This window comes from Trifolium pratense, linkage group LG6 (assembly GCF_020283565.1).
Source record: "Trifolium pratense cultivar HEN17-A07 linkage group LG6, ARS_RC_1.1, whole genome shotgun sequence".
Classification (NCBI taxonomy): Eukaryota; Viridiplantae; Streptophyta; class Magnoliopsida; order Fabales; family Fabaceae; genus Trifolium; species Trifolium pratense.
Window position 1 is genome coordinate 27556125 of NC_060064.1, and position 12139 is coordinate 27568263.

Consider the following 12139-nt stretch of genomic DNA (forward strand, 5'->3'; position numbering starts at 1 on the left):
TTTTCGCTCATAAACCCTTATTGAGAGAAAAAAAGAAGAAGAAAAGAGAAGCATAAACCTTTCTCGTGGTGGAAGCTATCTAGGGTTTCGTTCGCTTTGAATTTTGAACCATGGAAGAAGAAATCGAAGTGAACAAATCCGACGAAGATTTCAGCAATTCAATCCTCTCTGAATTCGGAAGCTCCACCAACGAAAGCCACCGGCACCTCTGCATCGCCGTCGGATCAATATCAGAGGTGATCAAAACACAGAATCTACCTTCTTCACCGGTTGTATACTTGGCCTACACTCTTTCTTCCCTCACTATCATCTCAAATGGAGCTAACCCTGTCCCTATCTCTGATAACATCCTCTTTGACGTGTTTCTCAAACTTCTCTCTCTTGTCATTGTTAAAGTGCCTGTTGATGTTGTCAGGAAGACCAGAGAGTCTTCGTCGCAGCTTATTGCCACGGTTATTGTCTTTCCATCCATCTCTGAGACTGCAGTTGTTGATGGATTCAAGTGCCTTGAGCATTTGTTCAACAATGGAGAAGAAGATATTGTTCTTCCTTCTCATGATTCTCCGCTGTTCAATGTATTGTCAAAGTTTCTTACCGATTCCAGACCTCATGTAATGATTCTTTAACTTTTAACCTCAATTTTCTATGTGTTTTACTGCTAAACTAACTTTAATTTGATCACAACCGATTATAGGTATCACTTTAGAAATAGTCACGATTAAAGTCAAATTTTCGTAATAATCTAATGGTTACTAATAATACTATTGATTGGAGCTATCTGAATGCAAAATTGGTGATTATTTTAGTGCCTATATATTTGAGATATCGCGATGTACCAGAGATATAGGAAAGACATAGAAAGAACACTAGCTTAGACTATAATATTAATAATGTATCAGCCTCGTGAGCTTAACTTAGTTGGTAGGGACATTGCATTTTATATGTAGCGGAGGTTCGAACTGCGGACACCGTGGAATTTCAAGCCAATGGGCTACCTAACAAAAAAAAAAGACTAACAATGTATCAGAGATATAGGAATAAACACTATGTCTCAACTCTTGATAATACTATAGTCTATAGGATATTGTTGAAATTGATCATTGATGTCTTCATTTTTGTAAGATTATCATACTTAGTTGATCATATCCTAATACAAATTGTACACTGCCTTTAGTTGGTCTTGCCCACTGTTCAATCTTCCACTACTATCATTATGGTCAGTTGGTCACTATTTGAAAAAGCTCTAGAGTTTACAATTCTCATTTAAAACGAGACGATTTAAAAATTTACGACATCTTAACCCTTTTCATCTCATACATTCCGTGTTGAGCGCAAGACAGGTTGTTCTTGTAATAATTGGTAGTGGACATGTTTCACTGTTTTAATTTTCTGAACTTGTGTGTGTATTGTGTAACAAACTAACAATTATTAATGTTGTGGACTGTGCGGTGAAGGGGCTTTAGCTGATTTAGCTAGGTTGCATAACTTTTGATTGGTTTACTATTAGACTGCTCTGTAGTCTGTTCTGTTCCTTATTAAGGATGCAGAATGCTTGCTAAATTATGGTAATACTTGAATGCTGTGTGTGCTAACTAAATATTCCAACAGGTTCGAAGGCAATGTCATTTGTGTCTCCGAAATATCTTGATAAACTTCCAAAAGTCTCCGCTACTAGGATCTGCAAGCGAAAGTGTTATAAACTTGCTTGAAAAGGTTCCATTGCTTGCTGGTGGAGCAAATGCAAATGCTGATGAAGGAACTAAGGGAGCCCAACAGGTTTTATATATTCTTGATGCCTTGAAAGAATGTCTTCCTTTGTTGTCGCTAAAATACAAGAACAACATTCTTAAGCATTTCAAATGCAAATGCTGGTGAAGGAACTAAGCTTATTATGATCAATCGGATCCGAACATACTATAGTAGAATCCATAGTTTCACATGATCTAATTGTGAAAAGGCAACTGAACCATGGTGGGAAAAGATTGTACTTATTCATAGTAAATGCCACCTGGTTTTGTTAACATTGGCCATAGCAGGTTTGGCTGGTTTAATTTTTTGTTGCTATCTTTGGAATGTAAATCATATAATATTGTGGTGTTAAAATGGTAGCTTATGAAGTTTGAAGTTTCCAATTGGCTAAACCATGTGTAATTTTGTAGAAATGGATTATGGAACTGATATTGGCAGTTGTAAATTCTATTAACAAGTGAAAGTAGGAGGTGGTGGGTTGATTGGTCTGCAGTATGCACAGTGCATGTTCCCATCTATTTTACCAATTTCCATTCAATTCAAAATGAATCTATGATTGTACATCGCCTATTGAAGCTGGTCTTTCTTCTTTCTTTTTTTTTTTTTTTTTTTTTAATTTGTAGGTTAAAATCAAGACTTTTCATGCTTTTGTTCAAAGAGAAATACTTGCATGGACCATTAATATTTGGTCTCAATTTGTTCACACTCACATATTCAAAGTTTTCCAATTTCTCAAAATTTGTAAATGTTTCATCATTTGAGACAATCAGATTTCAATTTGTTTCTTCTTTTTCAATTGTTTTGTTGGATGAGACCAAGTTAATTGATGGAAGTATTATTAAGGGACTTTTAACCTGTGACTATTATTAAGGGACTTTTAACCTATGACACTTTTGTATAGTTTCTTATTTTTGGTTTTTTCTATGACAATTTTGTAACTATTTTTTGGTCTTCTCTGATACGCCTTGTGCTAGGAGATCTTTTGGTTTAGTCTAATATATCTCATTTTGGCTTGTTCAAAAAAAAAAAACTTTTATGTAATAAAAATTGATTATGGGACCAACATAAAACCGGCAAATTAGTTATGGGACAAAAAAAACATAATTAAGCCAAAATTTAATTAAAAATACCTTAAAAATAGTGATTGATGAAAATAGTCATGAGGAATAGTGAGCCAAAATCTTGATATTAAGATAGCTACTCATGTGGGCATGAGTCTACAAGTTTTTCTCTCTTAAGATGTAGGTACGAATACTATAATATTCTATACAAACTCTACTCATCGTTATTTCTAAGTGGTAGAAACAATACCAATAATCAATAAAAAATTATTTTGTGCAAATTATTTATTTGGTGTATAATTTAGGGGTGAGCAAAAAAAAAAAAAAAAAACCAAACCAAACCAAATACGTGACCGAATTAGACCAAACCATTTTAGGGGAGAGAAAAAAAATCAAAAACCAAACTAAATATGTGAACCGAATCAGATCAAACCATTTCAAACCGAACTAATTCTTAAAAAATTAGAACCAAATTGACTATAGAAAAACAATTCGGTTTGTTTTTTTTTTTTTTTGTGAAAAATGGGTGAACTGTGAACCGAATCATTAAACCTAAAATCACAAAAACTAAAAACTTAAAATCAAAATTAGAAACGTGAAAATATAAAATTATAAGGACCCGTTTGAATTGATTTATTTTTGAACTTATGCAAAATAACTTATACAAATAAATAAAATTTTATGTATAATTATAAGTTTTTCAAACTGATTTATGAAAAAACAACTTATAAAAACACAATATTTGCTAGTAAAAATATATGAAGTAACCAACAATGAACTGATCCAATTGGTAAGGGTCTCGTCCATTTAAACATGTGATTAGGGGTTCGGTTAGTCATTGGTATAGAGTTGAAAACTTCGTACCAAGGCCCCGTTTGGATTAGCTTATTTTTAGCTTATGCAAACATCTTATACAATATAAATTAAGTTTTATGTTATTTTATAAGTTCACACCAGTGAAAATTGTATTTTTATAAGCTATTTTATCATAAATTACTTTGACAAACTTATAATAATACATAAAAATTGCATAAATTCAAAAATAAGTTAATCGAAACAGGGCCCAAATATCATACTAACCAAAAATAACCCAAATTCAAACATACTCTGAATCCAACTTTGTTCTTCTATATATAGGGGTCTGTTTGGCAGGACAAAAAAGCTAGCTTTTAGCTTTTAGCTTTTGTCTTATAAATTAAAAGACCTGTTTAGTAACAGTCTTTTTAGAAAGAGCTTTTAGCTTATTTTGCTGACTTATAACTTCTTTTTCAGAAGATATTTTAAATAGCTTCTGAACGCCAGAAGCTATCAGCTAACTTATCGTCCAAAAACTATTTTTGCCAAATATATAGTCATAGTCTCTTCTTTTCACTCTCCTAGCTTAAACCCTTATTGACAAAAAAAAAATCGAAGCATAAATCCAACTTCTCGTCGTGGAAGCTATCTAGGGTTTCGTTCGCTTTGAATTTTGAACAATGGAAGAAGAAATCGAAGTGAACGAATCCAACGAAGATTTCAGCAATTCAATCCTCTCTGAATTCGGAAGCTCCACCAACCAAAGCCACCGGCACCTCTGCAGATTCATCAGAACAATATCAAAGATGATTAAAAGACACGATCTACCTTCTTCACCGTTTATATACATGACCGTAACCGTTTCTTGCCTCGAAGCCATCTCAACTATAACTAACCATGATAACCGCATGCTCAACGTGCTTCTCAAACTTCTCTCTCTTGTCATTGTTAAAGTGCCTGTTGATGTTGTGAGGAAGACCAGAGAGTCTTCGTCGGAGCTTATTGCGACGCTTATTGTCTATCCATCCATCTCTGAGACTGCAGTTGTTGAAGGATTGAAGTTTCGTTCGCATTTGTTCATCAATGGAGAAGAATATACTGTTCTTCCTTCTCATGATTCTCCGCTGTTCAATGTGTTGTCAAAGTTTCTTACCGATTCGAGACCTCATGTAATGATTCTTTAACTTCTAACCTCAATTTTCTATGTGTTTTATTGCTAAACTAAGTTTAATTTGATCACAACCAAATTATAGGTATCACTTTAGAAATAGTTACGATTAAAGTCAAATTTTCGTAATAATCTAATGCTTACTATTGATTGGAGCTATCCTGATGCAAAATTGGTGATTATTTTAGTGCATATATATTTGAGATAAGAGATATAGGAAAGACATAGAAAGAACACTAGCTTAGACTATAACAATGTATCAGCCCCGTGAGCTTAGCACAGTTGGTAGGAACATTGCAGTTTATATGCAGGGGGAGGTTCGAACCTCGGACACCCCACTCATTCACTTTAAGGGTGGAATTTCTAGCCACTAGACTACCTAACACAAAAAAAGAACTATAACAATGTATCAGAGATATAGGAATAAACACCATGTCTCAACTCTTGATAATATATGTACTATAGTCTATAGGATATTGTTGAAATTGATCATTGATGTCTTCATTTTTGTAAAATTATCATACTTAGTTGATCAGATCCTAATACAAATTGTACACCGCCTTTAGTTTTGTCCTGCCCGGTGTTCAATCTTCCACTACTATCATTATGGTCAGTTGGTCCCAGTTTGAAAAAGCTTTAGAGTTACAATTGTCATTTAAAATGAGACGATTTAAAATTTATGTCTTTTTACCCCGTTTCATCTCAAACATTCCGTGTTAGAGTGCAAGACAGGTTGTTCTTGTAATAATTGGTAGCGGACATGTTTCGCTGTTTTAATTTTCTGAACTTTTGTGTGTATTGTGTAACAATTATTAATGTTGTGTACTGTGCGGTGAAGGGGCTTTAGCTGATTTAGCTGGTTTAGCAAGGTTACATAACTTTTGATTGATTTTCTATTAGACTGCTCTGTAGTCGGTTCTGTTCCTTATTAAGGATGCAGAATGCTTGCTAAATTATGGTAATACTGGACTGTTGTGTGCTGACTAAATATTCCAACAGGTTCGAAGGCAATGTCATTTGTGTCTCCGAAATATCTTGATAAACTTCCAAAAGTCTCCGCTACTAGGAATCGCAAGCGAAAGTGTTATAAACTTACTTGAAAGGGTTCCATTGCTTGCCGGTGGAGCAAATGCAAATGCTGATGAAGGAACTAAGGGAGCCCAACAGGCTTTATATATTCTTGATGCCTTGAAAGAGTGTCTTCCTTTGTTGTCGCTAAAATACAAGAACAACATTCTTAAGCACTTCAAATGCAAATGCTGGTGAAGGAACTAAGCTATTATATGTTCAATGTTTTTGAAGAAAGTACTATACTGTGTTGCACTTGTACACTCTTACCAAAAAAAAAAATTCTCTCAAGATACTAAACCCATGGGTTTTGCTTCAAGTAGCTTTTGAAGTTTCCAAATGGCTAAAGCATGTGTAATTTTGTAGAAGATGATCATGGATTATGGAACTGACATTGCCAGTTGTAAATTCTATTAACAAAGTGAAAGTAGGAGGCTTGGTGGGTTGATTGGTCTGCAGTCTGCACAATGCATGTTCCCATCAATTTTACCAATTTGCATAACTTAAAAATTTATTTATGAGATAATGTTTATTTATTTTTTGACGTGGGGGACAAGATTTATTTATTTTTTGACAAAGTGGGGGACAAGTTATACAGTTACACATATTTTTGAATACTTGTTTATAGCTGTCTATATTGAAAAAAATTAAAATTTACTAATTTAATCATTTTTTAAAATTTACGGTAGTTTTTACATTTTACTGATTGAGTCAATGAATTGAATAACTTAGAAGTAGTACTAATAAATCAACGGATTGGAGTATAATATTCTGATTCCTGATCCTGAGGTTAACGACTAGTTCAAATTTCATTCATCCGTAGCACGCACGGACACGCTACAGTTACATCAAAGTCTTCAAATTTTAAACTCAACAATCATCAAATCAAAATGTTACCTTGAAGTTAACGTCACAAACAGTCCCCAACGTCTAAAAACGAATATGCTGCTTTCCCTTTTATTAATCAATTTATCCATTAAATAAACATAAAATTCAAATTAATTTCTGATATTTTTATATTAAGGACAAACTAATACCCGATTTATAATTAAAGGACTAATTTGTAAAGCTAGTATGAAAATGTCACATATTAAGTTGAGTTTTATTTTTGTCGGATACTGGATTTTTTTGTCAGAGATTTGTGAGATACAAAAATGAGTCTTCACTCTTTAAGAACTTTAAGTTGTGAGATTGAATTCAGGAATTTGATTAAGTTAGAAAAGACATGTGACATCCTCGTGATAAAGGGGGTGGAGTGGACACCTCGATTAGTTTTAGCTAAAATTAAATGTGTTAAGGTGTATAAGATGAATATATATATGTATGTACTATATTCATAGTACATACAATATCATACATTTGATTCTCAATACGTATTATATGCATTCTTCCTACCAACTGAGTTTTGCTTATGGACCGACTTCTTTGTGTTATTTTTTTTTGCCTTTTATCTATCTATCTATGGATTTTCTTCTGTAACTCTGTGAGTTGTAACTGCGTGAGCGTGATGCAATTACAACTCTTAACTGTCGGATTTTACTCGACAGCTGAGATTATTTTTCTGTATAATTTATCTATGTGATCTAGACCATCCGATCTCAAATCGACGACATATATTGATTTCTGCGTAGAATTGTGTGGAAGTACAACAGTAGCCAATGATGATCCGTCTCTATGGTGTGCTCTCCAATCATCATTACCGTAAACTCCTCCCAATCCCCTATTCTTTCTCAAACACCCAACTCATCCTTTTTCATTTTCAAACAAAAAGATAATAATAATCATATATCCCAACAAAATAGAGACACAATCGCTAAACCCATAATCCATTTCCATCCCCTCAAACACAAACACAAACCACCCCCTCTCAATCATCTCCTAATAATTTCTCACACACAAAATTAGTAACAAACAACAACAACAATCCCAAAAAAAACCAACAACAACACAAATTCAAAGAACTTTTGTGTCTATAAGGTGAATTTAGTTTCTTTTGTTTTGTTCATGTTTTTCCTTATGTAATGCATCAAAAGAAATCAGAGGTCCAAATCGGAAAAGAAAGCGTTGGCGTCTCTTCCGATTTCAACCCAACACCACCAATTCAACAAAATCATCAACGTCATCAACACCTTTGTCCACGTCATCATTCCATTGATATTTACCCTCCTCAAAAACACCACCACCACCACCAACCACCTCCCACAAAACCACCGTCATCTTTCAAACAACCACAAACCACCACCACTCCCTTCTTCTCTCTCACCGTCGCTTCCTCCGCCGCCGCTTTCCGTATCCTCCGCCGTCTCAAAAAACACCGTTCCTTCCTCCTCATCTCTCTCCCTCTTCTCTACCTTTACCTCCACGCTTCCCGCTCTTTCTTTCTCGATTTCCTAACCGCTTTAGCTTTCTCCACCGCTTTACTCTTCTCTCTAAACATCGCTCTTCCTTCTCTTCGTTCTTTCCCTCTCCACCATCTCAATTTACATAAAATCCGTTCATCTTCTTCACGTAATCCTCCTGCTTTACCTGTTTTCTGGACAATCGGATCGCGGCCGAAGTCGGAAAAACGGTTAGGGTCTGGTTGTTGGGTTCAGGTATTCGGAAACGGAGACGTTTACGAAGGGGAGTTTCATAAAGGAAAGTGTTCAGGGAGTGGTGTTTATTATTATAGTATGAGTGGTAGATATGAAGGGGATTGGATTGATGGAAGATATGATGGGTATGGTGTTGAGACATGGGCACGTGGGAGTCGTTATAGAGGACAATATAGACAAGGATTGAGACATGGATTTGGTGTTTATAGGTTTTATACAGGTGATGTTTATACTGGTGAATGGTCTAATGGACAGAGTCATGGGTGTGGTGTTCATACTTGTGAAGATGGGAGTAGATATGTTGGAGAGTTTAAATGGGGTGTTAAACATGGACTTGGTCATTATCATTTCAGGTTTGTTTTTGTTGTTGTTTTTCCTATTTTTCATGAGTAATGTGTCTTATATTGTTTTGGTTGTGACTTGTGATTAGATTAGGGTTTTAGATAAATTACTGCGACTTTTGAGACATAATGATTTGTTGTTGCTTTGTTTTTTGGGTCAAATATTGTTTACCTTAATTTCAGTTTACCTCCATATAGTAATATTTTTATTTCCGATTACCCCTTTAATGTTAAGATTCTGTCCTTTTAGCCCTCATTGAATATGTTGACTTAAGATTCCGTCTTTTTGTCCCCTTTAATTTTAGCGGATTTCCGTTTACTCCCTCACTAAGCACACCATGTCATCATTTATGCGGAATCATAAGGCAGCATATTCAATGAGAGGCTAAAAGGACGAAATCTTGACATTAAAGGGGATTATCGGAAAAAATATATATATTTCAGGGGTAAACCAAAATTCCCTAATATTGTAGGGGTAAACACTATTTTACCTTTTTTTTTTGTCATGTTTTTCCTTAGATTAATGTGTCTTATAATGTTTGTTTGATTGTGATTAGGGTTTTAAATAAAGGTCTGTGATTGTGATTGAAGTTGTGAAATAATAGTTTTTTGTGTTTCCAAAACCGCTATGTGACCGTGATTGTGATCTAGGTTGTGACCGTGACCACGATTGAGGCCTATGTATCATGGATACTTTAGACCGAAGGTGTCTGGGTATGTTCCAATAGGATATTGCACTCGTAGTTACATTAAATTTTTATGTTTTCAAAGTCTTAATGTGTTAGTGTCGTGTTTGTGGCCGTTCTTCATAGATTTTTGCTGCATCTGTCGCATTTGACTGTGATTCTTTGTAATATCAATGATTGGTGCGGACTTATTTGAAACCCTGGCTGTGATGTTGGTGAGGATGTTCAATTTTAGTACATTGTAGGCTTTTGAGAAAAATGGATTTATTCAATTACAAATATGGTAGATTTTTGCATTGTTTGTATTAGTTATGGTGGGATGTGTTTATTAAGGATTACTAGTTAGCGTATGACGAGAGAAATATAACTACTGAAATGGAGAAAATGGTGCACCAATTTTTTTTGAATAAAAACTGTAGGTTAGTATGCATATGATTTTAAGGATTGATTCTCATTTTCATTACAATTGTTTTGTTTGAAACTCGACAAATATATTATACCACTAGGCACAAGTCATACAATGTGAATGACGATATTTTTTGTTTTGTTTTTTAGTTGCTGTCATGAAACGTGATGACTACTTGTCCCAGTCCATCTTGGATTTGCTTTGTGACTATGTTGTTGTATAAAAAGCCTTTGAATGACTTTTTCTCTCTCTTTTGGAATGGTTGAGATGTTGTGTATTCTATTTGTTTGTTATAATCCTTTTTAGCAATTTGGCTGGTTTGGATTAGCTTCTAGCTTAAGAGAGCTTCTCCATACATTAAATTTATGGAAAAGTTAAATTAAAGAATTTCTGAAATAATTGAGAAGCTTAAGCTAATTTCAACTTACACAAGAAGCTATTGTTCAATTGAATTACGTATAGAGTTGTCTGCTACCTTTCTCTTTATGCACTTTAAACATTAATATGTTGGATTTTTCATTGTAACTAAAATCTTCTGGTTAATTAGAAATGGAGACATATATGCTGGTGAATACTTTGCGGACAAGATGCATGGATTTGGGGTATATCGTTTTGCAAATAACCATAGATATGAAGGAGCCTGGCATGAGGGAAGAAGGCAAGGACTTGGAATGTATACATTTAGAAATAGTGAAACCCAATCCGGTCACTGGCAAAATGGAGTCCTTGACATTCCAAGCACACAGAACACTACTTATCCCGTTTCTCCTGTTGGTGTTAATCATTCCAAAGTACTTAATGCCGTGCAGGTACATTTTATTCTTGTTAAAACTCTTTTCCCAGATAGAACTTATTAAGTAATGAATATTGAATAATGTAGAATATTTTCTCCTCTTAGCCTACAATGTCCTTGATGTATGAGTATGAATTCTGGATGAATCTGTTATTGCCAGTTATTGTGAATGTTATACCAGTTATTTTCTCCATCTTTCTTTAGGTGGTATTATTAATTGTGTTTATATGTCTCATTCCATTTGTTTGCTTTGACCGTTAATTTGAGTTACTGGAAATTCTGATTTTGGCTATCTCTTTTTTTCATTAGTGAAACTGTTTCATGTTTATAGTTTAGCATTTTTTTAATGTTTGAGGAGGGAGGAGGTTATGATGGTTGAGGTTAGTTCAGTATTTGTTGCCATTAGCATATGTTTTTCTCGAAGTATGTCTTAGCTAAATATTTGTTGTGATGGAGTCTTGAGCTTACAAGTTACTGGAAGAAAACAGGATTATCGTACATGCAGAATTTTGGACATCTTGTCTTGTATGCATAAAATAAAAATTGAAAGAAACCAAACAAATTGCAGACAGTTAGATAATTTACTGCAATATGATCTTTCATTTTTCATCATTGTTGTTTAATGACAAATATTAGTATAGTTAGTATTTTGTTGGGGATGAGAAGTAAACCCTCTCATTCCTTATCACTCCGCTTTTTAACTGTGTTCACCTTATCTTAACGACCTTCCAGTTTTCATTGTTAATGTGGAAAGTATTTCTGATATGTTTCCAATAAGTAATAGGTTACAAACACTAATTTGTTTCAACAGACTATTCTAAACCTAATGGGCCTGATTAATGGACTAAATACAATTATTACAAATATACATTATTTACAAGAGTTAATCATGTTTATTTATTTCACAAACAGGAAGCAAGACGAGCCGCAGAGAAAGCCTATGATGTGAGCAAGGTAGATGAAAGGGTAAATAGAGCAGTATCAGCAGCTAATAGAGCAGCAAATGCAGCTAGAGTAGCCGCTGTCAAAGCTGTGCAAAAGCAAATGCATCATCATGTCAACAACGAAGGTTTCCCGATTCCTATTATGTAAGATTATCAACTTCTGTTTTTTATATTAGTGGACAAGCTTGAGATTGTTGAAGAGGATGGTGGCAAAACTAGTTCATACATCTTCATGACCATTGCGATCTTCTCTTTAGCATTATGCTTTCTTCGAAAGAAATTAGATCTGTTATTATCTATCTGCCACGGTCCTTGTATAGAGGGAGGATGAGTGAGTGATAGGATATATATAGATAAGTTTTTCAATTTTGTCCCATGTTACTACATTTTTGTAAAATTATATAGGTGTAAATGCTGGTGTATAGGTAAAACCTACCAGCTACTGTTGTAATATTATGGTTTGGTAAGAAATAAGAACAGGAGAAACATATCTTATATAGTATATAATAAAATGTTAATTATTTTCAACTTCAA

The 12139-nt window shown here is 34.2% G+C and overlaps 3 protein-coding genes across 3 annotated transcripts; all 3 read left to right on the plus strand.

Moving 5' to 3' along the window:
• On the plus strand, positions 1–2241 carry LOC123889792. The gene is made up of 2 exons (XM_045939289.1): positions 1–611; positions 1609–2241. The coding sequence occupies exons 1-2, from the start codon at positions 111–113 to the stop codon at positions 1873–1875; spliced, it is 768 nt and encodes a 255-aa protein (XP_045795245.1). The 5' UTR covers positions 1–110; the 3' UTR covers positions 1876–2241.
• Positions 2242–4120: 1879 nt separating this feature from the next.
• Positions 4121–6385, plus strand: LOC123889689. The gene is made up of 2 exons (XM_045939138.1): positions 4121–4774; positions 5773–6385. The coding sequence occupies exons 1-2, from the start codon at positions 4286–4288 to the stop codon at positions 6037–6039; spliced, it is 756 nt and encodes a 251-aa protein (XP_045795094.1). The 5' UTR covers positions 4121–4285; the 3' UTR covers positions 6040–6385.
• Positions 6386–7548: 1163 nt separating this feature from the next.
• LOC123890164 lies at positions 7549–12139 on the plus strand. Its single transcript, XM_045939712.1, has 3 exons — positions 7549–8788; positions 10416–10677; positions 11574–12139. The coding sequence occupies exons 1-3, from the start codon at positions 7863–7865 to the stop codon at positions 11751–11753; spliced, it is 1368 nt and encodes a 455-aa protein (XP_045795668.1). The 5' UTR covers positions 7549–7862; the 3' UTR covers positions 11754–12139.